General features: G+C 36.6%; 4 protein-coding genes across 9 annotated transcripts; 2 read left to right on the top strand and 2 right to left on the bottom strand.

Moving 5' to 3' along the window:
* Nucleotides 1-217: 217 nt before the first annotated feature.
* Nucleotides 218-1,176, bottom strand: LOC110673030 (30S ribosomal protein 3, chloroplastic). Its single transcript, XM_021836007.2, has 2 exons — nucleotides 726-1,176; nucleotides 218-639 (listed from the first exon to the last, which is right to left on the bottom strand). The coding sequence occupies exons 1-2, from the start codon at nucleotides 996-998 to the stop codon at nucleotides 355-357; spliced, it is 558 nt and encodes a 185-aa protein (XP_021691699.2). The 5' UTR covers nucleotides 999-1,176; the 3' UTR covers nucleotides 218-354.
* Nucleotides 1,177-4,066: 2,890 nt separating this feature from the next.
* Nucleotides 4,067-5,235, bottom strand: LOC110642974 (uncharacterized). The gene is made up of 2 exons (XM_058138950.1): nucleotides 5,039-5,235; nucleotides 4,067-4,553 (listed from the first exon to the last, which is right to left on the bottom strand). Exons 1-2 carry the CDS (start codon nucleotides 5,233-5,235, stop codon nucleotides 4,067-4,069), a joined length of 684 nt encoding a protein of 227 aa, XP_057994933.1.
* A 12,469-nt stretch (nucleotides 5,236-17,704) lies between these two features.
* LOC110673032 (aluminum-activated malate transporter 9) lies at nucleotides 17,705-20,931 on the top strand. Of its 4 annotated transcripts, none has more exons than XM_021836010.2 (7): nucleotides 17,705-18,348; nucleotides 18,602-18,972; nucleotides 19,108-19,245; nucleotides 19,336-19,605; nucleotides 19,698-19,834; nucleotides 19,910-20,056; nucleotides 20,169-20,931. In XM_021836010.2, exons 2-7 carry the CDS (start codon nucleotides 18,636-18,638, stop codon nucleotides 20,814-20,816), a joined length of 1,677 nt encoding a protein of 558 aa, XP_021691702.2. In that variant the 5' UTR covers nucleotides 17,705-18,348; nucleotides 18,602-18,635; the 3' UTR covers nucleotides 20,817-20,931. The 4 variants fall into 4 exon arrangements, with proteins under 4 accessions (XP_021691702.2, XP_057995954.1, XP_021691700.2 ...); XM_058139971.1 differs by having other exon boundaries at nucleotides 18,581-18,972; nucleotides 19,432-19,605; XM_021836008.2 differs by having other exon boundaries at nucleotides 18,581-18,972.
* A 1,118-nt stretch (nucleotides 20,932-22,049) lies between these two features.
* LOC110673068 (aluminum-activated malate transporter 4) lies at nucleotides 22,050-26,108 on the top strand. 3 transcript variants are annotated; one of them, XM_058139832.1, is made up of 7 exons: nucleotides 22,050-22,721; nucleotides 22,932-23,311; nucleotides 23,431-23,568; nucleotides 23,703-23,969; nucleotides 24,082-24,218; nucleotides 24,311-24,457; nucleotides 25,190-26,108. In XM_058139832.1, exons 1-7 carry the CDS (start codon nucleotides 22,576-22,578, stop codon nucleotides 25,802-25,804), a joined length of 1,830 nt encoding a protein of 609 aa, XP_057995815.1. In that variant the 5' UTR covers nucleotides 22,050-22,575; the 3' UTR covers nucleotides 25,805-26,108. The 3 variants fall into 3 exon arrangements, with proteins under 3 accessions (XP_057995815.1, XP_057995816.1, XP_057995817.1); XM_058139833.1 differs by having other exon boundaries at nucleotides 22,574-22,721; nucleotides 22,927-23,311; XM_058139834.1 differs by having other exon boundaries at nucleotides 22,583-22,721; nucleotides 22,937-23,311.
* Nucleotides 26,109-26,442: the final 334 nt, after the last annotated feature.

Here is a 26,442-nt window from a genome sequence, read left to right as displayed (position 1 = left end):
TCCTGTCGAAAGTCGAATTGCATCAACATTAATTAATTGCAAATGCCTTAATTGGAAAAACATGATTTGTAGAATTGGATCCCGCTAAATTCACACATTGTTGAGCTCCCACTAGGGGAAAAACACCAAATTCCAAATCTTAAAAACTAAGATAATACCAATCGAGAATTCATGCATCAATGAATATGGCAAGGTTACAGCAACCAGCAAATGCAAATACCCACAACCATGAACATAATTCATTCCTCAATTATACTAAACCAATGGTACAAAAGGATATCCGTAAGCAAATTAGCTAACTCAACACCTAAACACTAACAATTAACTGCAAAAAAAACCAAAATGTCTGTTCCATTATGTGGTAAGATTGCCACCACTTTGCTGCCACAAATTGATGATATCAGTGGCCTGATTGAGAAGTATGATCATCTGCTTCTGGGATATCCATGGTTTGCTCTCTAGAGTGGTCTTGAGCTCTTCCCATGCATCCTTTCTTGGCCAGAAGTAGTATGGACTCAAGGGAACAGTACCATGTCCAGGAATTACCTGATCAAGAGCCAGCCCAATATTCTTCTCCATCCATATGAACTTCAGCACCAGCCTTGGTTTATCCGCTTGCTTCACCGACACTTCAACTCTCTGAAAAAATCAAGAAACGCGCTAAACAAAACAATCTATACACACACACAAATGACTAGCTGCTAAAGAAAGAGAGAGATTTGGACCTCTTTTCCTTGGTCAGGGATTGGTTCTTCTTCCACTTCCGTGGGTTCTTCTGCTTCATTGGTTGTTTTAGCTGCCAGAGCTTCTGGCGCTGCAAAACCTTTTAATCTTTGGTTTCTGGAAATGGGTCTGATTTTTGGGTCAATAATGGCTGCATTGGGTTTGGGACCAATGAAAATGCTAGTTTTGATTCTCTTGCAACTGAGGGTCTGACAAGGAAATGGGGATTGCGTGAAAACACTCCTAACACCAGATTGAATTGCCATGGATAACATCTTCTTCGAGTTTTCGAGGGAGAAATTTCTGCGGATAGTGATTTCCAATGTCTGAAACAAGACTATTGGACCATGGTCTGGTCTCTCTCTTCACTGATGAGAAAGGACCCGCGTTCGGATAAGGGATTTGGGGTTTTAGTTCAGAAGACGTGCAAAGCAAAGCAAAGAAGAATGGGGCTGGTTGCGGGCTAGCCCTGCACTGAGACCAAATTTTCTATGGCAATGTGGGCAACACGAAACAAATTCTAGTTGAGGGCCCAATCCAACCCATAGATTTTCTGCACTAAACAAATTTAATATTCATTTTTTATTGATTATTGAAATCTAATGTGCGAAACAGTATAAAATAGAATGTTGCATCAAAAGAAAAATCTAATGGTCTCTCCAAAAAAAGCTAATATTACAGAATTGGATGGTAACATTTGAAAAGCTAATTTTGCCTTAAAAATTTAATTGAAAATAATTTTCTTAAATAAATAATTAATTTTAAAATAAATTAGCATTTGCACTTATAAAAATTAAACTTTTATTTGTATAAATTAAAAATATTCCCATCCCGTTCATTTGAATGAATAGGTATTTAATGGAATCACCCTTGCTTGAAGAAAGGCCAAGCCAGGTGCACTAAATAATTAAGTAGTAGAAGAAGTGTTTTCTTTTGTACGAGTAAAACTTCCTGAGTGCTTCCCTAGTGGTGAGCTAATAGTGTTTTCAGTGTCTCTAGTCTCCACCTTTCCTTTTCCTTTCTGGCATGTAGCTTCTCTCTTCTTTTATCTGTAGTGTGTATGGTTGTGATATAGTTTTCTCTGCAAAAGTAATAGTATGGACACATCCATTAATGAGCTATGTAGTAGAACCATCCTTTTATCATGGGAGGAAGTGACTTTGGAATTGAATTCTGATAATCAGGCAGCCACGTTAATATCTAATATTCTTCTGGTGGGAAGAATCATTTCAAATAAACACTACCAACCAACCCATGTCAAAAACATTCTCGCTCATGTATGGAATTTGGCTTTTGAGTTTCAAATCAAACCTGTCCCTTCAACCAAAAATACTTTCATCTTTACTTTTGCCCATGAACGAGATAAGAATCGTGTCCTTGAAGGTGCTCCTTAGTCAATAAACAATCAGCTTCTGATTCTAAAACCCTGGTCTCCTAAGCAGAGAATTGAGGAGGTTGATTTTTCTCTTTGCCCTTTCTGGGTCCAGATCCATGGGTTGTCTCTAAATTAGATGACGAAGCAAAATGCTCATCATATAGCATCTATTTTTCATAAACTGCTAGATTTTGATTTGGCAGAAGACTAGGATGTTTCTGTTGGGTCCTACATGCACATTAAGGTTGAGATAGATGTTATGAAACCTGTCACGACCTGAATTCTTGGCCGGACAAACACTAGGACTTGGGTAAGTATAAGGCCCTTAAAGCCTGTAGTAAGCTTAATTATTATTAGCCCAACTATAAGACTCATAATTATAGTCTAATTTTAAGGAAATAAATAGATAGAGTCTGACCATAAATTGAACTATCTAACGGGGAGTTTTTAGCTCGTCCGACCTACAAGTACAAAATATCTCCATTTGGAGAGCTCCGCTCACCCTCATAATTCTCAAGTAATTAGATAATCAAATAGAAGCTCAGCTCCCTCATCCATAGCGATTACCCATCTCATACATTTCAATATATCCATAAAATATGTTTACAAATTAAAAAAAATGAATCATTACGATCCCAACCAGTTTAGAATCCTACTAATACATGCGGAGTTCTAGATTAGAAAATAAGAAAACAAAATCATAATAAAACTTCTGCTGGTAACCCTGCGAAAAAGAAAACAGGTTAATCTCAAAGAGCTCTCCTGTCACCTGAGGAAAAATAGTTGAACAGGAGTGAGCGCTCGACTTATAGAGTAAGATATTGATTTTAAATACAATTTCTATAACTATCTAAGATTAATGCATCCCTAAGTATGAAATGCAACATACAAATACATTTTCAAACAAATCAAACAATATTCGCATAAAAGATAATCTGGAGCACTCACATACCTGTGTGTCACATCAATCTCATATATATATAGGAGCTGATCTCATATATAGCTCTCTTAATTCCAACCTCTATCAGCGAGATCAACTCGAGCCGAACTTTCTGTTAATAATTCAAATGCGGGGGTCAGCGAGATTAACTCAAAGCCGTACTCACCCCAACTTATCCACAAAAATGATCAAATCCCATTGAGTCAAGCTTCAGCCGTGACTACCTGTCCTACCCATATCCATAAACATACCACACTCACGTCGACACACGCACACAGCTTTAAATTACCTTAAGGCGACATTCGCAACATTATAATCAATTAAATAGGTAATACAAAGCGTGCCTAGTAATTAACTATATAAATATATTTATAAGTGAATGCATGGGCATGCCTTAAATATATAATAATATTGAAATTATAAATAAAATCAATATCTACTCACCGATTATCCAAATGTCACTTGGGCGACGGAGAAGATGAGAAGGTTGACTCGGATCATCTAAACAATTATATTCAAGAAAATTATTAATATTAACTCAAAATAAATAACTAAAGAGCCTAAGACATCCTAGGTTTATGCTGGAAATTCAATAGAGTTTTCCTTGTACCTAGGACCTACTCAACCTGCAAAATAACTCAATTAACTCTTCTCAATCCAAAAGGCCTTAAGCCTACAATACAATAACTATACAATGTCCCTCCTGGGACTGTCAAACCAGTCAATTCTCACATAAAATAATTATTTAAAAATTCAAGACATTACATTCTTTCCTTCTTATAGAAAATTTGTCCTCAAATTTTTATACAAGGCAGAACAAATATACTGAGTTACATACTAAACAAGTATGGGTACTTGTTGCGCATATCTCACTTTGACTCCTAGGTGCATTCCTCTACAGATTGACTTTTCCATAGGACTTTAACCATAGAGATCTATTTTGACCAAAGCTGCCTCATCTAATAACCCACTATGGCCACTAGTTGTTTCTCAAAAGTCAAGTTCTCATTTAACTCCACTGTGTCTAGTTACAGCACATGAGAAGGGTCGAGAACATATTTCGTAAGCATGGAAATATGAAACACTAGGTGGACATGAGAAAGGTTTGGTAGCAACTTCAATTGATAAGCAACTGCTCCCACTTTGTCTGTGATCTCAAAATGTCCTATATAATGGGGTGCCAACTTCCCTTTCTTTCCAAATCTCATAACCCCTTTCATAGGAGAGACATTTAAGAACACATAATCACCCATTATAACTTTTATATCTTTTCTCCTTGGATCTGCGTAACTCTTTTGCCTACTGCAAGTTGTCTTCAGATGCTCCTTGATCAAAAGAACCATATCCGAAGTATATTGCATCAGATCTACATCATGCACTCTTGCTTCTCCAACTTCTGTCCAACATAGAGGGGACCAACACTTCCTGCCATATAGTGCCTTATAAGGTGCCATTTCAATACTGTAATGATAGCTATTATTGTAAGCAAACTCCACTAATGATAGCTGATCTGACCTCCAAAATTCAGGACACACATGTGAAGCATGTCTTCTAATGTCTGAATGATTTTTTTAGACCTCCCATCTGTCTGAGGGTGAAAGGCTGTACTAAAGTTCAATACCTCCTAAAGTTTCCTCCAAAACTGGGAAGTGAACTAGGGCCCTCTATCAGATATTATGGAAGCAGAAACTCCATATAATCTGACTATCTCATGGATGCACCCCCTTGCATACTGGACAATAGAATAGGTGGTCCGTATTGGCAAGAGGTGAGCTGACTTGGTCAGACAGTCCATAATCACCTATATAGAATCATAACTTCAGGTAGTACGAGGCAACCCAGTCACGAAGTTAATGGTGATCATTTTCCACTTTCACTCTAGGATGGGGATCTCCTGCAACTTTCTTAACGGCATCTAATGCTCAAACTTTACTTTTTGACAAGCTAGGCACTTAGACACAAAGTCTGCTATGTCTCCCTTCATACCATTCCGTTAGTACCTATCCTTCACATCATAGTACATCTTTGTACATCCTAGGTGAATACTATAAGGTGTATAGTATGCCTCTTGCATAATTTTATTTCTTAGGTTATCCACATCTGACACGCATACCTCGGAGCCTTGCATAAGGGTACCATCTCCATCAAAGCCAAATTCATAATCTTCTCCCTGTTGCACCCTTTCCACAATCCGCATTAATTATGGGTCCCTGTGCTGGAAAACTCTAATTTTGTCCCATAGATCCAAATGTACTCTAAAATGTGCCAAAAGTGCACCCAAAGCAGTTATATCTAACATCAAACCCTAATCCATCAGTTCATGCAACTCTTGTATCAATGGTCTCCTCTCTGTTGTTATATGAGCCAAGCTACCAGAAGACTTCCTGCTCAAAGCATTTGCCACCACATTTGCTTTACCTAGGTGGTACTAGATAGTGCAATCATAGTCCTTCAGAAGCTCCATCCATCTTTTTTGCCTCAAATTTAAATCCCTCTGCTAGAAGATGTACTTCAATCTTTTATAATTTGTGTATATCTCGCACAATTTGCCATACAGGTAGTGCCTCCAAATTTTTAGTGCTAAGACAACAACCGTCTTTTCCAAATCATGAGTGAGGTAATTCTGCTCGTGCTTCTTTAATTGTCTAAAAGCATAAGCCACTGCTTTACTATGCTGCATTAAAACACGTCCTAATTCAACTCTAGAAGCATCACAGTATACCATATACCCTTCTCCACTCACAAGCAAAGTTAACATAGGAGCTAAAATTAAAAATTTCTCAAGCTTCTGGAAGCTTTTCTCACACTCATCTGATCAGAAAAACAGGACATTCTTTTGAATCAATCGTGTTAGAGGAGCTACTATCCTGGAGAAGATTTGTACAAAGTGTCTCTAATAACTTGCTAGGCCTAGAAAACTTTGCACCTCGATGACCGTAGTAGGCCTAAGCCAATCAATTACTGCTTTAATTTTCTTGGAATCTACTTGAATACCTTCACTAGAGACCACATGTCACAAGAATGAAATACTTTCCAGTCGGAGCTCACACTTCAAAAACTTAGCCTATAGCTGATTCTTCCTCAAGGTCTGCAACACCATCCTTAAATGCCAAACATGTTTTTCCTCGATCCGAAAATATACTAAAATGTCATCTATGAAAACAATGACAAAGCGATCCAAGAATGGTCTAAACACCCTATTCATTAGATCTATAAAGGATGCGGTGCATTAGTGAGCCCAAATGACATCATCAGGAACTTATAATAACCATATCTAGTCCTGAATATTGTTTTTGATACATCCTCACTCCTTATTCTCAGCTGATGATAAGCCAATCGTAGGTCTATCTTAGAGAAGTATCTTGCTCCTTACACTGGTCAAACAAGTCATCAATTCAAGGGAACGGATACTTATTCTTAACTGTTATCTTATTCAGCTGTCTATAGTCAATGCACAACCTCAATGACCCATCCTTCTTTCTTACAAATAAAATAGGAGCACCCCAAGGTGTAATGCTTGGCTGAACAAAACCATTGTTCAAAAGCTCCTATAGTTGTTCTTTCAATTTTTTAACTCCACTGGTGCCATATTATAGGGTGGTACAAAAATGTGGTTTGTACCCAGCACAGTATCTATGCAGAATTCAATCTCCTTATTAGGTGGCATCCTAGGAAGCTCCTCAGGAAAAATATCCATAAATTCCCTAATAGCAAGTACATTTTTCACATAAGTACCTTCAACAGATGTGTCCCTCACTAATGCCACATAACCTTGACAACCACGCCTTAACATCTTTCTGGCACTTATAGCTGACATTAGATTGCATGGAGCTACACTCCTGTTATCATCAAAGCTAAACTCTTTCACTTCAGGAATATGAAAATATACCTTTTTATTATTTCTTAATCCTAACTTGATTTCTAACTCTATTACTTTGAAAATTCTAACTCTGCGATTTGTTTTCACCAGCACATCTACTATATAGTATCATACTATAGTACTAACCTACTACTCATTTTATGGAACACAGGCCATTCACCATAGATGATTTTTTCTATATCTCCTTCTTAACATAACAATCAAAACATTATCATTTCCTACTATCTTTTATAGGAAATTGCTCTTCATGGTTAGATAGGTATCCTTAAACCTATAATTTCTACCTGAACTATCATGGTAGTGAGAAATAGGGTGTTGTACCATAATCCCAGACAAGATACTTTACACATTCATTCTTCTTGATGTAGCTATATTTATTGCCTACAGCTTTCCAGACTTCAGCCTCAAATTTATCTATATCTCTTGATTCTCTTTTTCAATTTTCATCATCTATTAGCAATTATTATGCCCTACCTACAAGATTTCACTGCACTAACTCCTTATTGTATCACTACTCTGCCTGGCTTATAATCTCATAATTTACTATATCTGTTTATACTCCATTTGTATTTCATACCTAGCATCATTATCCTACGTCCCTGTCTTCTGCGGTATTCTGGAAGATACCTCTCACTATCAAATCCTTCCAGAACTATCTATAGTCTTACATTCATTACTTTGATTTTTGTACTTCTTAGTAACTTGTGAGTAACAATTATACTTATCCTATCCTCTACTATTGTTTTATTATCTATTATCAAACTGTCACTCATGTTTCCTCACAAAGTTACCCAGTTGGTAACACTAAAAACACTTGCCTAACTCTCGATTATAGACTCTAGGTCTCACCATTCTGAATTTTAACATCAAATCTCTATGCCATTATGCCTCATTCTTTTCTCCCATCAAGCATATTTGAATCCATTAGTTGAGTTTTATTCAACTTACTATCTATTGACTTTACTTCTTTGCCTGATAAGACAATTCAGGTTACCATTGCACACCCTTTGGTTACTACCTACTCTGGTTGCATACCTCACCTAACTTTCCTCATGCTATTAATAATCTAAAAGGTCCTTATCGTATTATCCCTTATTCTACCTTAGGGACAGAAAACAGAGAAAGTCTATTCCAAATCCTACAACACTAAGCTTCATGTTCTAGCTCCTAACACTACACCAACTATGACCTGCTTTGAGTTTTGCATTTTTTGATTCTATATTGTGACAAACGTTCTCCTCTGTATCCTGACTCCACTTTTCCTATTCTTATCCTAATTTGGGCCTTTCAATTTGTTCTTTAGCTAACTCCTTTTATCTTACCCAAATTTAGACTTTGACTATTTTATTCTTTAGCTCTATTCTCTTTCTTGACCTAACTGTCATGTCAGAAACTTGTACCTTTTCACTGTCTCTACCAAGTCATCTACAACTCAATGTTACTCAGAATTGGTCCTTTGACCACTCTAGCTAGTACTTCTATTGGCATTCAGGTTATGCTACATCTGTAGCCAACTGTTAAAATTTTTATTTCTACACTTTCTATATTTACTGGCATTTTGTAATTTGTCTTTGCTGACTTACTGCCCTTAACATTATTCTGTTTAGAGTATACTCTTTTCTTGAGTAATAAAAGGTTAAAAAAGAATTCAAAGAATTGCAGCTATGCATTTACTGTGTGATCTCTGTCCCTATTCTTTAGACTACATACTACTCCCTACTACCTTAAAGAAGAGATTTGCAGGGATTCTATTTTCCCATATCCACTTAATTAGTCAAAACTGAAGACATTAGGTACCCAAACACCCGTCATTCAATTCAAAGGCTTTACATCCATCATGATCTGATCACTTATGATTTCTACAATGGAACTTATACCCTCTCCAGGATACCTGAGCCGATAAGTCTCTACCACACTCTACAGTCCCATTTGGGATACTATTCTGTATGTCACCATTAATAGTAGTAACCTTTTGTCTCTCTTGAAAAGATAAAATCATACCCTATATCACAACTGACTACAAAAGAACTACTGCATTTGTCACCTTGCCGCAACCATGTCAGGCTATCTACTCTTTTATCATACTGTAAACTCCTTAAAGCGTCATTTCACAAACAATGAACACCATTCATAGCATCCGATCTCCTTTTTATGGGAGCAAAGTCATTCTCTGTGCCTTGCTGCCATACAAAGAATATACTATTTTCACTAAACTTTAGCCAAAACGTCCATTGTAATGCCAAAACTATTCAAGACCCCATATTAGAGACCAGTTGGTCTCACTCTCCAGCTGCTACCTTTACTTGTGACTATACCGAAACCTCTAATCTTACGGCAACTCCTGATGTAACTCTAGCTCATGCTAAGATAACTGAGTCACTGACTCTGATTAGCACCCAACTGAGACCATCAATATTCTAGCTCAAGGGTTTTAAACCCCTAACTAGGAGTCCCAAACTCCTTTGCAAAAACAAAACTCCATTTTGGTATATCCATACCAAAACAAAAGCTAGCTGCAAACATCAGCATGGAACACATTAGGGATGCATGTAGTTCTACACAATAATCTCATGTCGGTACTGTAATTTATAACTTATCGCACAAACAATGAGAGCATTGTTTAGGTCACTACGGTACGTCCCAATAGACTAGGTTTTCCAACCTCTTATCTCTCTTTAACCCACTAATACTATAAAATTTCCCTAACTGGGCTGTCCATTGATAACTGCCAGTAGTGGTACCTTTACCTCCATCTAGGGTAGCTATACTGCCATAACTCACATTTATGTACTCATGCCTTGTACTAGATAGGCATGCTAATTAGCCCTATTTTGACAGAAACATGACATTTCTTAGAGTATGTATCCCCCTGGCAGATCTCAACATGTCTGCTAGCTCAAGTTCACATTACCATGTACTCCATGAAGATTGAGATACTAAACTAAAACACTCTTACATTACTCAAAGAATAATGCAGAATCTAGAAACAAGGAGTTACAGAAAAAGACAAAACAGGAACCTATACTCTATATGTGACAACTCTAGGTACACACTTTCCCATGAATTTAGAGTCTAAGCTCTGATATCAACTTTGTCATGACCAAAATTTTAGGTTAGACTGGCACTAAGACTTGGGTTAGCATAAGACCCCCAAAGCCTATAGTAAGCCTAATTATTCCTAGCCTAACTATAAGGCCCATAATTATAGTCCACTTTCAAGGAAATAAATGAACAGAGTTTGGCCATAAATTGAACTATTCAATGGGGTGTTTTTAGCTCGCCTGACCTGTAAGCACAAAATATCTCAATTTGGGGAGCTCCACTCACCCTCACAATCTTCAAGTAATTAGATAATCAAATAAGAGCTCAGCTCCCTCATCCATAGTGATTACCTATCTCATACATTCCAATATATCAATAAAATATATTTACAAATTCAAAGAAATGAATCATTACAGTCTGAACCAGTTTAGAATCCTACTAGTAAATGCAGAGTTCTAGATTAAAAAACAAGGAAATAAAATCATAATAAAAATTATGCTGGTAAACCTGCGAGAAATAAAGCAGGTTAATCTCAAAAAGCCTTCTTGTCACCTGGGGAAAAATAGTTAAACAGGAGTGAGCATTTGACTCATAGAGTAAAATATAGATTTTAAATACAATTTCTATAACTATTTAAGGTTAATATATCCCTAAGTATGAAATGCAACATACATATACATTTTCAAACAAATCAAATAATATTCACTCAAAAAATAATCTGGAGCATTCATACACCCGTGTATCACATCAATCATATATATATATATATGAAAGCTGATCCTCTATATAGCTCTCTTAATTCCAACCTCTGCCAGCGAGATCAACTTAAGCTGGAGTTTCTCTTAATAATTCAAATGTGAGAGTCAGCGAGATTAACTCAAAGTCGTACTCACCTTGACTTATCCACAAAAAGGATAGAGTCCTAGCGAGCCAAGCTCCAGTCGTGACTACCCATCTTATCCATATCCATAAACACACAACACTCACACCGACACACGCACACAACTCTAAATTACCTTAAGGCGACATCCACAACCCTATCATCAATTAAATATGCAATATAAGGCATTCCTAGTAATTAACTATATGCATATATTTATAAGTGAATGAATGGGATGCTTTGAATATATAATAATATTAAAATTATAAATAAAATCAATATCTACTCACCGATTATTTAAATGTCACTGGGATAGCTGAAAAAATGAAGAAGGTTGACTCGGATCATTTAAACAATCACATTCAAGAAATTTATTAATATTAACTCAAAATAAAGAACTAAAGAGCCTAAGACACCCTAGGTTTATATCGAAAATCCAGCAGAGTTTTCCCTATACCTAGGACCTACCCAACCTATAAAATAACTAAAATAACACTTCTCAATCAAAAAGCCTCAGGCTTACAACACAATAACTACATAATACTCCTTCTAAGCCTGCTAAACCAGTCAATTTTCACATAAAATAATTATTTAAAAATTCAGGACGTTACAAAATCTCTAGTTGAGAGCTTTACAAATAAGAAGGCAGATGGAGTGCTAGAATGAGTTCAATTTCGCTATGAGCGTCTCCCTAATATATGTTACATGTGTGGTTTATTGGGGCATCAGATACAGGCATGTCCCAACATTGCAAAAGTAACGGCACTAGAAAATCGAGTAAAACGACAAGAATATGGGTTGTGGATACATGCCGAAATTTGGTCGAATAAGCCATCCTCTGTAAGAAACCTAAAAGGATCTTTACAGCAAGCATGCTTCTCCCTCTGGTTTGGTGGTGCATACTTTTCAAAGGCCTGTGCCCCAAAATTTGGATACAACTCAAGGTGAGTCATTAACAGTGCAACCCTTATCAATCTAGTCTCCAACATCACATTGAGCCACCCAGTATGACAACCACTCCTTCAATTGACACTGGTCAAGTACAGCCTATGAATTGCCATCACTCACTAAATCAATCTATCCCTATTCCTCAATCGAGTATAATCACTGAAGAAAGAACTAAAACAAGCAAAATCACCCTATCCCATCCTGATTCAGAGTGCACAAGCCTAGTTTTTGGAGTCTGTGCCTTGGACAAATCTGGGGAATGAAAGAGAAAAAGTTTCATTGAAAGGGAAACTGTACCCTTTTTCTCCTTTACCTCTAAAAAAACCTACAGACTTGTATGCGGATACTGGGAAGAGTTTGGAAATAAGGCCCGCTATTTCTTCGATATCTGAGCGTTCTTAGGTAGAGATCATTGGCAAGCCCATTCATCTACCTGCTAGTAACCCAATTTTAACTCTACAAAATCTTCCAGCTTTTGATCTTGGCCCACAAATAAATGAAACCTACGCTTTTACCACATTATCCCTAAACATAAACACCAGCCCATAGTCTACCAAAGTCTCCAAACACAATGTGCCTTTAATCCATAAACCAAAAACAAAATTAAAGCACTTGGCTATGAGATGGTCAGTGCAAAACTCGATTTCTTCTGCCCCTGTTACATCTAAACAGGGGAGTGCTCAACAGGATGGGAATTAGTAAACTTTAGGTATGGCAAATGATAACTCCTTTTCTGAGGCTATGGTGGCTGGCGAAAAGCCACCACAATCGCCATGACAATCTTGTCCTAGAATTGTCAGGGAGTCGAGCAACCTTTGACAATGAGAAATCTCAGGGAGTTCATCTCATTTAATAATCTTGAAGTTGTATTCTTATCTGAATTAAAGAAAAAAAGTTCTTATTTGGAAAAATGGAAAATAAGGCTGGGGTTTCAGTAATCTTTTTATAGGGACCCAGTTGGTTTAGCTAGTGGGTTAGTTTTATGGTTGGAAAGATCCAGCGGTTATCCAAGTGTTCCAATCAACAAATAGATGGATTGATGTATCGATAAATTTCCTTGTTCAATGACATGCTACTTTTGTCTATGGAGACCCTGATGTAAGTAAGCGCATTGATTTTGTTAATGAATTAAATTTGTTAAGCTTGGATAGGGAGGACCCCTGGCTCTTTATGGGGGATTTTAACATTTGCAATTCTTTGAGAGACAAGTGGGGGCGAAAGGGTATTCACTTCCTGTCTACAAGTGCTTTTAATGATTTTCTTGATGAAAAGGAGTTGGGGGAGTTGGATTTTAAAGGGCACAAATTCACATGGTTGAATAAGCAAGATGGTCCTGCCCAAACGATGGAAGGATTGGATAAAGCTATTGTATCTACAAAATGGAGGAGCAATTTCCCAAATTGCTATCTGATTCATGAAAAGAAGGTGGTCTTGGATTGTCAGCCCTTAATTTTGTTTTTGCATCCTCAAGTTGCAAAATCAAGAAATTAGTTTCACTTTGATATGCAGTGGATTTCCTCTCAGAATTGTGAAAATGTCATTAGACAGGCATGGTCCAATGAAGCTATCTGGCTAAGTGATAAACTTGCTAAGTGTAGAAATTTGTTACAGGGTTGGAGTCGCTAGGAATTTGGTAATTCCAGAAACCATATTATTGAGCTTTCAAATCAATTAGACTTGTTACAGTTGAACCTTGGGATAGGGTCCCAAGAAGAAGTGGCTAGAATCACCAAAGAATTGAAGATACAGTGTCAGAGGGAGGAAATGTTCTAGTATTAGAAATCAAGAGTAAATTAGCTCTAGCATGGGGACAAAAATTCCAAAATTTTCCATGCTTCCACTGTGAGTCGCAAACAGGGGAATCGTATTCTGTAAATTAAGGATATATCAAGGATTTAGATCTAGCAGAATGATGGTATCAAAAGGGCAGCATTGAATTTCTTTTCCAATCTTTTTTAAGAGAGCCAGGTTGAGCCCTTATAGGATGTTCTTAGCCTTATCCCCTATGTTGTTAATGAAAATATGAGCAAAGATCTTTGTAAACCAGTGGAGGAAGAGGAAATTGAGGTCGTTGTTTTCAGCTTGGGTGCTTACAAAGCATTAGGTCCAGATGGTTTTCAAAGGGTGTTCTACCAACATATTAGGAAATTGTGAAAAGGGATGTTATTAATATGGTAAAGGATTTTTTCCAAGATAATACTCTACCTCCTTAGATGAACACCACAAACATTGTGCTTATTCCGAAAGTTGGCAATCTGTAATCTTTTACTGATTATAGGCTGATCAGTTTATGCAATTTTGCGTATAAACTTATTTTGAAAATGGTGGCCAACAGATTAAAGCCTTGGATGCATGAAATCATTTCTCCCCTCCAGTCTGCTTTTGTGCCAAATTGGTGTATACAAGATAATATCCTTATAGCTCATGAGCCGTTCTTTGGTTTGAAGAATCGGAGGAAAGGGAAAGAAGGGGTGATGGCTATAAAAGTGGACTTACATAAGACTTATGATAGTGTTAATTGGAGTTTCTTGATTGATATTATGTGAAGGATGGGTTTTTGTTCTCAATGGGTCTCTTAGATTCACAAATGCATTTCATTTGTTCAGTATGCTGTGTTAATAATGGAGATCAATCTGAATTTTTCCAACCTTCAAGAGGTATCCGCCAAGGGGATCCCATCTTGCCTTACCTTTTCCTTTTTATTTTTGATGTTTTGGCTAGAATGCTTAAGTAGGGCCTCTGTCAGAACAGAATATCAGGATACAGAATCAATAGACATTGCCCCACATTAACACTCCTCCTCTTTGCTGATGACACAATTCTGTTTAGTATGGCAAATGGTGAAAAAGCTGCGTAAATCAGAGATATCTTGGAGAAATTTAGTGCTGTTTTGGGTCAAAAGATAAACAAGCGTAAGTCGGATATATCTTTTAGTAGCAACACCCCTAAGCTCATTCAATCTCAAATTGGTCAAGTTTTGCAGATTCCTATCTCAGGATGTTTGACAAAATACTTGGGACTCCCTGTTATGTCGGGGAGGTCAAAGAAACAAGCCTTATGCTTTCTTAAAGATCGGCTTTTGGCCAAGTATAGGGTTGGAAGAATAGATTCTTATTTATGGCTGGTCAAGAAATACTCATCAAAGCTGTTTTCCAAGCTCTTCCAACCTATGTGATGTCAGTGTTTCAACTACCTATAGGTGTAATAAATGAGTTGCATCAGATGGTTGCAAAGCACTAGTGGAGAAACTCTGGTGACAAATCTAACATCCATTGGGTAAATTGGCAAAAGCTTTCTTGGAGCAAACAAGAAGGGTGTTTAGGATTCAAAGACCTCCATCTGTTTAATCTTTCGCTTCTGGCTAAATAGGCTTGGAGAGCTATGAAAAATCCACAATCTTTATGGGTTCATTTTATGAAAGGAGTGTATTTTCCTTATTTAGATTTCATGAATGCTAGAATAGAGAGAAATGCTTCCTGGGGTGGGAGGAGTTTGATTGCAAGAAGAGATGCCATTCAGCTTGGTACTCAATGGCAGGTATCAAGTGCCTCTTTCATCATTGTTTGGAGTGAACCATGGGTTCCAACCTTACCTGATTTTTGAATCTCTAGCCCTCATCTTTCAAATTCTCCCATCATGTATGTGGCAGACTTATTAATGGTATTATCAAAAATTGGGATTTAGCAATCCTTAGAGATGCTTTCTCTTTGTAAGAATGTAATGAGATTCTTAAAATTCCATTGAGTTTAATGCCTCAGACCCCCCGGACGGTTTGGCATCATGCCAAAAATGGGATTCCATTAGTTAAATCAGCACACTTCATGTTGAAAAGATGGGAGGCAACTCCAGCAGCTCTAGAAACACCTTCCTCATCCAGGAGGCTTACTTCCCATTTTTGGAATCAACTTTGGACTCTCCCCCTCCCTCCGAAGGTGTGTAATTTTCTTTGGAGAGCCTGTTCTACCTCTTTAGCAAGGAGGGAAAACTTATACAAAAGGAAATGTGTCAATTCTCCTTCTTGCCCTATTTGTGGTTCTTGTTCTGAATCTTTGGAGCATATGTTATTTTTTTGTGAGCATGCCAAAGCCACTTGGTTTGGCTCTCGTTTGGTATCCAAGGGAACATGGTTTTTCCTCATTTGTAGATTGGTGGAAGTTTATATGCTTTAATATCTCTAATGGTGATAAATGGCAGATTTGTTTGGTAGGGGTTTTATGTTGGCGTATATGAAAAGTAAGGAACTCTATTGTTTTTGAAGCTCTATCTCCTGACCCTCTTATCACTATCACAAAAGAACAGAATGCTGTTGATGAGATGCAGAGTATGGCGACTCCGCAACATCATTCTATGCCTCCCTCCTCGACACCTCAAGCTACTATTTGGAGCCCACCCTAGAGGGATCTCTTGAAAGTTAATGTTGATGCCCCCTTTGATAGCACCTCCTCTGCTGTTGCGTATGGGATTATTGTGCACAATTCTTACGGTCAGTTGGTTGATGGGTGTGCTGCTGTTTTCTTGTGTGTTTCCCCTTTAGCAGCAGAAGGCTTAGCTCTCAAGGCTGCTATCAGTTTTGCTTTATCTCATAGATATTCATCTGTGTTTTGAGTCTGATTCTTCTCTTCTCTTGAAGCTATTGAAGCTCTCTTTTGATCCTCCCCCCTGGGAGATGGAAACTATCATTTGGGTTATTAGAGCTATGTTGAATGCTCATCCTACATGGTCTTTAACCCATGTGCCGAGATCTGCAAATTCTTGTGCCAATTGGATAGCTCAAAATGCTAGGTTTGGTTCTCTTTTGGAGGGTGGGTCACCTCCCCAATTGGACTTTCTTATTCAGCAGGATAGGATGTTGTATGATGTTTCCTCTTATCAATGAATGAAGTTAATCTTTCTTGGCAAAAAAAGATATTTAATGGAATAAAATTGCAATCTCTTTTATTGGCTTATAAATAAAATTGAAACATGCTCAATTTGCCACATCCACATACAAGTCAATGCATTTACAAATACATTAGCTAAGGAGGGATGTCTTTTATAGGAAAATTTTGAGATCCATTTAGTACACTTAATTTGTAAATAACACTAAATACTCATCTCCTTAAAAAACCATAATTACCAATATTTATTTTTTATAATTAATATATCTCCTTAAAGTCTGGAGATTAAAACTTAATTAGAATCAATTGTAAAAAGTTTGTCTTTTAAAAATATTTTTCATATTTTTAATATTTGATTTACTAAAAAAATATCGACCAAAAACATTTTCAAAGATAAAATTAAATTATTTTTTAAATTTTGTCAATATTATATATATATATATATAATAAATACATATAAATAATTTATAATATTGTAACTAAACAATAAAAATATATTCATGAAAAACATTTTTTTAAAAAATAATTTCTAAAAAAATGTATATAAATTATTTCCACGAAATAAACGCCTCCTTATTTTAGAAAATAATCTTTCAGACATATTTTTTAAAGGTAATAAAATCCAAACTCTATTATCATTTAATTTTAAAATTAAATTAAGCGTAACATCATTTGATAGAAAGTAACAAAACAAAATAGTACGGTGAAATGTGCTAGGAATTTTCCAAGCGAGTGCTTTCCAAGAAAGGCCCTTAGATCTTCTATGGAATCTTCACAGGAGGACGAAATTTCCTAGAAATGATCATCTATTCCTTTGCCTGATGGATTTCACACAAAGATGATCAAATTAAGTTTTATAAACATTTTAACTAGATTTTTAATGTTTTTATGAAAAGAAACAGTTTCATCAACAAACTTTGTATTACCTATTTAATTAGTTTAAAATAATAATAATAATAAACGAAACCCTCAAGCCAAACAATTTTCTCAGCGAAGATGTAAGATATGCTTCCACTGAAGAGTGAAGATAGAATGTTCATTTGGCGCACAACTCTTGGACTTTTGGGAAATGATCACTATCTTCAATGAGTAGAAGAATACAAATAAATTGCAGAAAAAGCGTACCTCCTATGGTTATTTAACACATATCGACATATAGCTGTAAGTTTGAACTATTGCCCAAAACAGTTCTCACAAAAGAACAGAGAACTTCTGGGTAGTAAAATAGTTCTTTAAATTCCAAAATTGGGTGAAGCTAACAACTGAGAAGCAGATGGTAGTTGGCAGATGTGCTCAATGATACGGAGATTTAAGATTTTCAAGCCAATAAAGAGGAAGGAATACGATATCTATTATCTACGCATCACTGGCTACTCTACTTTCCAATTTATGTGCAGGGTGCAGGAAAGCAGTGAGGAGGCATTCCCATTGGCCATTGGCTTTAGAAGATCATATGGCCACTGAATTTCCAAGAATGATAAATGTATAAATATTAAGAAAGTGTCGCTATTGTGGTTTTGGATGAAGGGTTCATTTTGTGCGGGCTTAGCTTCACACACCATGGTCGGTGATACTGATACTTCTTCTTGTGTCATGTTAAGGAAGCGCTTGTCTGTTATGCTTATGCATGTGAAGTTTCACTGAGGCATTGGTTCTGCCTGCAAGTCCAGTCTCCACAAAGCTGTAAGTTTTCATTTTCACTGTCATGGTGACTAGTGACTTTGTTTTGCGGTTACATGATTATGATAATTGAAAAATTCCGATATCAAAGCATTAATTATACATCGTCTTGTATGTTTGGATTGTGTGTGTGTTTTATGGGATATGTTTGTTGACTATCAGTTGAGATTTCTGCTCAACAAAATTCAATTTCTTTTCTTCTCCTTTCTCAATGAAATTTTCTGCTACCAAATAGAGTTTTCTGGGGAAAAAGCAGGGAGGAGTTGAACAGGGTGGTGATAGGTGAAATTATGGAGTCAGGGCATAACTATACGGACAATAGTAAAGAAAATCAGCTCCTTTTCGGCAGCTTCAGAGGAGATGCTGATATTGCTGTAACAAGTAAATCCACCTGCTTTGGTTCGTTAAGCAGACAAATCAAGAATTCTTCGAATGAGTTGCAAGATTTTGCTGAGAAAGCATGGGAAATGGGTCGGTCTGATCCCCGGAAAATCATATTCGCAATCAAGATGGGACTGGCACTGGCGATTGTATCGCTGCTTATATTCTGGAAAGGACTTTACGATATTTCTCAGTACTCTATCTGGGCAATTCTAACAGTCATTGTTATGTTCGAATACAGCATAGGTATCACTATAATGAAACTCTGAACTTTGCTAAATATGATAATTATAATTCTGAGGACATTGGAAAAGTTAATTTTGCGTTAAAAATAAACCATGTTCTTGATTAGAATGTTCTGCTTATTTACCATACCTGCAGGAGCGACCTTTATAAAAGGATTTAATCGGCTATTGGGTACACTGTTTGCTGGAATGCTTGCCTGTTGCTTTGCTGAGCTATCTTTGTTGTTTGGTAGATGGGAGGAAGTTGTAATTGTTATCAGTATTTTTATTATAGGTATGTACACTGATTACTTGGGTATATAAAAGGTAATTTTTCTGCTCTATGTTTCTGACTTTGCAGTGTACTTTTCTTTGTGATAATTAGGATTTTTTGCCTCCTATCTGAAACTGTATCCGACAATGAAGCCTTACGAATATGGATTTCGAGTGTTCATATTGACATATTGTATTCTTATGGTAGCTGGGAACAGAACTAGGGAATATGCTGAAGCAATTGTGACTAGATTGGTGCTAATTGCAGTTGGTGCTGGTGTTTGTTTAGTTATAAATGTGTGCATATACCCCATTTGGGCTGGTGATGCTTTGCATAGTTTGGTGGTGAAAAATTTCAAGGATGTGGCTAATTCATTAGAAGGTTGGTTTTATTTATTTTGTTAGCTACGTCATGTGCATTAAAGATGTATATTTTTTACTCATTTCTGCATAATTTCCAATTCTGTTCTTCAGGTTGTGTTAATGGGTACTTGAAATGTGTGGAATATGAGAGGATTCCCTCAAGAATCCTCACGTTCCAAGCTTATGATGATCCACTTTACAACGGTTACAGATCAGTAATGGAATCTTCAGGCAAAGAAGATACTCTGGTATTCTTATACTTGGCTCATTTAATTACAAGATGTATTAATATTGTTAACTTGAATTAATGTTCATCTATGCAGTTAGGATTTGCTATCTGGGAACCACCTCATGGTCGTTTCAAAACGTTTAAGTATCCTTGGAAAAACTATGCAGAATTATGCGGCGCATTGAGGCATTGTGCATTTATGGTCATGGCACTTCATGGATGTATTCTCTCAGAAATACAGGTGATTATTGCTACAAATTTTCAATATTATTGCATTTCTTGGCCCAATGCTAGCTAATAACAGATAATTCTTGTTATCAGGAAGTTACAAATTTACAAATTTGTGTGTGCAGGCCCCGGCAGAAAGGAGACAAGTCTTTCAGGCTGAGCTCCAGAGAGTTGGAGCAGAAGCTGCCAAGGTTTTGCGTAAGCTTGGAAGCAAAATAGACAAAATGGAAAAATTAGGCCATGGAGACATACTAAAAGAGGTGCATGAAGCAGCAGAGCAATTACAAAGAAAGATAGATGAAAAGTCATACATTCTAATCAAATCTGATAGTTGGGAAATCACAAGACAGGCTATGGAAAATCTTCTGGATGTAAAGGAGAATGAAAACATGCAATTGGGATTTAAGTCCTTGAGTGAAACTGTGCTTGACTTGGGGTCACTTTCTGTTTGGACACCGTCCTCACCTAAAAGAGACTCCTCAGGAAACTTGTTCAGGAAACAAGAACCATGGCCTTCACGTCTTTCTTTTGGTGCTGGTGCAGGCATTAGAGAAAAATGCAGAACATACGAAAGTGCTAGTGCCTTATCCTTGGCAACATTTGCTTCTCTCTTAATTGAATGTGTTGCAAGGCTCCAAAGTCTTGTTGAGGCATTCGAAGAACTAAGTGAGAAAGCAGATTTTGTGGAGCCTATGGTTACAGACACTGCAATTGCAAAAAAGAAGCCTGGATTTTGTGGGAGTCTGTTTAGATGCTTCAGATTCTCAACATGAGATGTGGATTTTACTTGTTTCAGTCCATTAATGAGTAGAAATGTCTGTCCAAACTGCTTACTCCGCTTAAATTGAAAGGTTGAACACAGCTTTATTTGAAGGTTATTAATTTTGAAATCTTCAGCTTCGCTTGATAAGACTATTAGTGAGGCTGCCACCATTGTATGAGGTTGAGGCTAGTGTGCCAGCATTATGGGCGCAATGAGCCTGCCAAGTGCTAAGGCCCTTTTTGGGGGAAAATATGATAAATTTTTTTCTTAGACTTTTTCCTGTGGTTCTCACAGCAATGATAATCCCATTGACTGTAATTAAGCAAACTATATAAAACACACAACAAACACAACAATTAAGCTTAATCCCAAAATAGTTAGGGTTGCCTATATGATTATTTTTCTTTGTTCAGTTTTATTAGACACCAAGTTCGCATCAATATCCAAAATTTGTAAATCCTTTTATATAGTTATTAATTTTGAAATCTTCAACTTCGCTTGATAAGACTATTAGTGAGGCTGCCACCATTGTATGAGGTTGAGGCTAGTGTGCCAGCATTATGGGCGCAATGAGCCTGCCAAGTGCTAAGGCCCTTTTTGGGGGAAAATATGATAAATTTTTTTCTTAGACTTTTTCCTGTGGTTCTCACAGCGATGATAATCCCATTGACTGTAATTAAGCAAACTATATAAAACACACAACAAACACAACAACTAAGCTTAATCCCAAAATAGTTAGGGCCGACTATATGATTATTTTTCTTTGTTCAGTTTTATTAGACACCAAGTTCGCATTAATATCCAAAACTTGTAAATCCTTTTATATAGCTTTCCTCCATGTTATCTTAGGCCTTCCTTCCCCTTCTCCCTTCTTATCCTACAAACCTATCACAACATGATTAAGCAAACTATATATTAAGGACGAAAATGTAAAGAGCAAAGAAATCAACAATGAGGGAAGGTTGCATTTGGCTTAGGGGAAGTCAAATCGGGGAAAATAAAGAAAAGATTAGAGGAGAAAAAGGCATCCTAGTAAAGTTAAGGAAAAGGGAGTAAAATCTCCAATGCTTATTTCATGCTTTCTCTAATTAGGCCCGTGATCGAGTTAACTTTTTCCAGTCAACTTTCAAAATTTCAATTACTCACACACAAAGTTTTCTTGACCGGACTTTAAAAAAGAGAGAAAAAGAAGAAACCCTTTGAACTCCCTTCTCACAAGACTTATTGTGTTTCTTCATCACTAAAAGCACCTTTTGCCATTAGTATCGTTGATGGACATTGAGCAATCAGCGAGGGTTTATGGCGAACACCTTAATTTCGTGATCCAATCCATTTAGTTGGCGAGAACTTGTAAGATTCACGGATTCAAATAATTACAGAGAAGAAACTAAAAGAAAAAAATTTTGCCGTGAGAGATCAGAATATAATTGGATTGTAACTCTCGGAGAAATTATTTGCATTATCCATCTTTGTTTTGGATGCTAAGTTAAATTTGTCTAGTTATCGCTTATATTTCTCAAATGGGATTGTAAATATCAGCAAAAAACTCCATCTCATTGAATTAGACTTTTACGGGTTGGCCTGGGTTGAGGAAGCGGTAGGTAGTCCGTACTTGGTTGGGTCCATCCGTCTATGATTTAATTCTGGGACTGAACTAGACGGAGAGTGAGATCTGAATCCAGTATCAGGAATACAGGTTTCTTTATTCATCAATTATCCTGCACAACAGAAACATTAGGTGAGACGCAGAGGGACCACCGGATCAGTGAATGATTTTGACACTTCCCCACCGGTCTTATAACTATCAAACCTGGAGCCCTCCCTGTGCAGTCCCACATCCATCAAACGACATCGTTTACAGCCGCAAGTCTTCGTACATCTCTCCTATGATATCCTCTGAAAAGACCTTTTTCAGGTGAGTTTCATCCCCTGTTTCATTATTTATGGCTGATTCGAACCGCTACATGCGGGCTTTCTATTATTCTCTATCTTTTCGGCCCAAGAATTATATCCTGCTGTTATGTCTAATCACTTTCCCTTTGCAACTCTGTATTCAACGCGGACGTGGTTTTGGTTCCTTTGAGCTTCATTTTGAACTCTGATTTCGTTTCTTTGTCAAGGTAAGTTCAGAAATGGCCGCGAAGGTTGGATCGTTTGGGCATAGTTTTGCAGAATGGAGCAAGGAAAGACTGCTTTTAAGAAAAGGGTACTCGGACTTTGGCCTAAACAGCTCAGATGGCGGTGAAGAAGAGGAAGCCAAATGCTGCTGCTGTCAATCACTTTCTGGTTGGATCATCAATTTCTGGAATGGGTTACAAGACGGTGCTGTCGAGTTATATAAGATGGGTCATACAGATCCTAGAAAAGTGTTCTTCGCTATCAAGATGGGGCTTTCGCTTGCACTTGTTTCTTTAGTCATTTTCTTTAAAGAACCTCCCAACAATGTTAACCAGTACTCTATTTGGGCAATCCTCACTGTGGTCGTGGTTTTTGAGTTCAGTGTAGGTGTGTTTACTCTTATTTTTGTTTAATTAAAACAACTAGCGGCAAAAAGACAAAGTTAGTGCGCTTATCATTTTCATTAGATACAGAGGGCGTTTTCATTATCGTTTCTTCTTTTCTAGGCGCAACACTTAACAAAGGATTCAATCGTGCTTTGGGGACACTTTTTGCTGGTGGGCTCGCCCTTGGCATTGCAGAGCTGTCTCTGTTGGCAGGAGAGTTTGAGGAAGTTTTTGTCATAATCAGTATTTTCATTGCAGGTTGTATTTAATGAAAATAGCTATACATCAATATATATTGGAAGAACAAATGTCATCAGTACTTGCAAGTAACTGGTTTTGGATCAATATCAGACGCTTTCTCCAATTACTGATCTGGTTTTTGTGATGTTTAGGGTTTTCTGCAAGTTACATAAAGCTGTACCCCACTATGAAGTCCTATGAATATGGATTTCGGGTTTTCCTGTTGACATACTGTATAGTTATGGTGTCTGGAACCTCCTCAACATTTGTCGAAACAGCCTTTTATAGATTGTTACTTATTGCAGTTGGTGCTGGGATAGGCTTGCTTGTGAATATTTGTGTATTTCCAATATGGGCAGGGGAGGATCTGCATAAATTAGTGGTGAAAAATTTCAAGGGTGTTGCTGCTTCTTTAGAAGGTTGGGTTCAAGCCTCAACATAATGTTGCTATATGTTGCGGTAATTTTGATGGATTTTATTAGATTAGGATGGCATATGTTAAGCTAATTCATTCTTCCAAAATTTATTTAGGTTGCGTCAATGGATACCTGCAATGCGTTGAATATGAGAGAGTCCCTTCAAAAATTCTAACATACCAAGCTTCTGATGATCCTCTGTATAGTGGCTATAGATCAGCTGTACAATCTAGCAGCCAAGAGGAATCTCTGGTTGTTAATAGCAGAAATTATGATGCCTGCTCCCTTAAGGGACCACAAAAGTGGAGGAAATGCTGATTTTTAACTTTTTCTTGTTTATGCAGTTGGACTTTGCAATATGGGAGCCCCCTCATGGTCCTTATAGATCATTCAAATATCCTTGGGAAAACTATGTAAAAGTAAGTGGAGCACTAAGGCATTGTGCATTTATGGTCATGGCAATGCATGGATGCATCCTTTCTGAAATTCAGGTAAAAATATACCTATGAGATGCTTCTAGTTCTAGCAGCATTAACTTTCTTTGCAATTAGCTTATTTAATTAGAAAAAAAAAGGAAGTTATCATTGTAATTAACATTTAGAGTATGCCCGCATAGCTAAAAATTCCTATGGCAGTGGAGGAAATTATTGAAGACAACATAAAAGGAGGAGGAAAGCTCAATTTTACCTTTGAATTTTTAGAATATATTCAAATAAACACATTTTTAAGTTTTTATTTCAATTAATTAATAACTTTCTGTTTAAGTTCAAATAGGCCCAGTTTTTGAAAAAAAAATTAAAATATAATGTTTCTAATTTTAATAATAAAATATTAATATTTTTATTAAAAAGTATTTATTAATATAAAATTTTAAAAATTAATTTGAAATTTTATTATTTTAATTTTCTAGGAAAAAAATGGACCTATTTGAACCTAAATAGAAAGTTGTGAGTTAATGGGGACAAAAACTTGAAAATAGATTTATTTTAATATATGTTAACAGATCAAGGGCAAAATTGAGCTTTCATCCATAAATGAAAACATCAATACTTTCCTAATCATTTAAAATTAATAGAATTGTCAAATTGAAAATAAAATTGGTCTGATATCTCAAATTTGACATGCTCAATGTACAGCGAGTGAAATCTGAAACAGGGTTTGCAGAAATGTTTCTTTTAAGCTATTTGTTTGTCATATTAAAATTTATGAACTTGTTTTGGTAGGCACCAGCAGAAAAGAGACAAGTTTTTGGCAGTGAGCTTCAGAGAGTTGGTAATGAAGGAGCCAAAGTATTGCGCGAGCTTGGAAACAAAGTTGAGAAAATGGAAAAGTTAAGTCTGGAGGACATACTGCTAGAAGTGCACGAAGCAGCAGAAGAGTTGCAAATGAAGATAGACCAAAAATCCTACATTCTGGTTAAATCAGGAAGCTGGGCAGCAGAAAGACCGCTAAAAGAATTCGAAGATCCTGATAACTTTAATGAAGTAAAAGACAATGAAAATTGTGATACTCAGAATCCAAACATCAGCTTCAATCCTTCCATGCCAGAATGGATATCAGAGAGTATGCCCAGGGGACCGGTATCATGGCCATCTTTTACAGCGGGTTCAATGCCTGCTGAACAGGAATCAAGAGTATATGAGAGTGCGAGCTCTTTATCTTTAGCAACATTTTCATCATTGTTGATAGAGTTTGTTGCCAGGCTTCAAAACCTGGTGGAAGCTTTCCAAGAGCTTAGTGAGAAAGCAAGTTTCAGTGATGTTACAGACTCATCAGAAGAAAAAATGGAGGCTGGATTTCGGACCAGACTAAGAAGGTGTTTTCAGTTTAAGAAATAAGGTTTTGGATAAATTTGTTGAAGATATATTTGATTCTTTCAGTTTTTAGATTGGGGAATCCGTTCATAGGTGACTAATATCTAATTTGATAAACTGCTTTCCGCTTGGTTCCGCTTGCCCTTCCAATGCAGTAAAGAACCAGAAATATTGCAGCCAAAAAGGATATCTAATTTTGAGGGTAGAGTCCAGACTTCAAGAGGGTATTCTATAGATTTCTCTTAATCCTAATCAGTAGAGATTGTTCAATACTTCCAAAGTAGAAATCTTTTGCTTATACTAAAATTAATTTATGATGTTCTCACAAGTTTTTATGGCAAAAACAATTTCAATATTATTTTAATACAATTTAAAAATTAAAAAAATGTGGCTTTAATTGCATCTAATGTCGGATTAACTCCAAGTCAAGGTAGAATCAATCTAAAATTATTCTCAACAATCCATAATCAATCCTATATCATTTAACACATAATTAAAGGCAATGATAATATTAGAAAAATGAATTATGGATAAAATAGACAATGGAAACTTGCTTTGACTTAACCTATTTTTCATTAATGCAAACTGACACCTTTGAAGCCCTAAACAAAACTCCAATTAAACATATAAAACGCTCAACATTCAATTTTGCTTCAAATTGA

Source organism: Hevea brasiliensis, chromosome 17 (genome assembly GCF_030052815.1).
Source record: "Hevea brasiliensis isolate MT/VB/25A 57/8 chromosome 17, ASM3005281v1, whole genome shotgun sequence".
In the NCBI taxonomy this organism is placed as follows: Eukaryota; Viridiplantae; Streptophyta; class Magnoliopsida; order Malpighiales; family Euphorbiaceae; genus Hevea; species Hevea brasiliensis.
Note: the sequence above shows the minus strand (reverse complement) of the source record. Positions and strands in the feature narration are given on the sequence as shown.

Excerpts from the sequence above, each read along its gene's own strand:
- LOC110673030 (XM_021836007.2), bottom strand. The coding sequence starts at position 998 with ATGTTATCCATGGCAATTCAATCTGGTGTTAGGAGTGTTTTCACGCAA. Across the intron at positions 640-725 it reads TCCCTGACCAAGGAAAAGAG|AGAGTTGAAGTGTCGGTGAA; the intron begins GTCCAAATCTCT and ends TGATTTTTTCAG.
- LOC110642974 (XM_058138950.1), bottom strand. The coding sequence starts at position 5,235 with ATGCGGATTGTGGAAAGGGTGCAACAGGGAGAAGATTATGAATTTGGC. Across the intron at positions 4,554-5,038 it reads TACTATGATGTGAAGGATAG|GTCAGATCAGCTATCATTAG; the intron begins GTACTAACGGAA and ends TGAATTTTGGAG.
- LOC110673032 (XM_021836010.2), top strand. The coding sequence starts at position 18,636 with ATGGAGTCAGGGCATAACTATACGGACAATAGTAAAGAAAATCAGCTC. Across the intron at positions 19,835-19,909 it reads CAGGCAAAGAAGATACTCTG|TTAGGATTTGCTATCTGGGA; the intron begins GTATTCTTATAC and ends TCATCTATGCAG. Across the intron at positions 20,057-20,168 it reads GTATTCTCTCAGAAATACAG|GCCCCGGCAGAAAGGAGACA; the intron begins GTGATTATTGCT and ends TTGTGTGTGCAG.
- LOC110673068 (XM_058139832.1), top strand. The coding sequence starts at position 22,576 with ATGATTTTGACACTTCCCCACCGGTCTTATAACTATCAAACCTGGAGC. Across the intron at positions 23,970-24,081 it reads TGTTGCTGCTTCTTTAGAAG|GTTGCGTCAATGGATACCTG; the intron begins GTTGGGTTCAAG and ends AAATTTATTTAG. Across the intron at positions 24,219-24,310 it reads GCAGCCAAGAGGAATCTCTG|TTGGACTTTGCAATATGGGA; the intron begins GTTGTTAATAGC and ends TTGTTTATGCAG.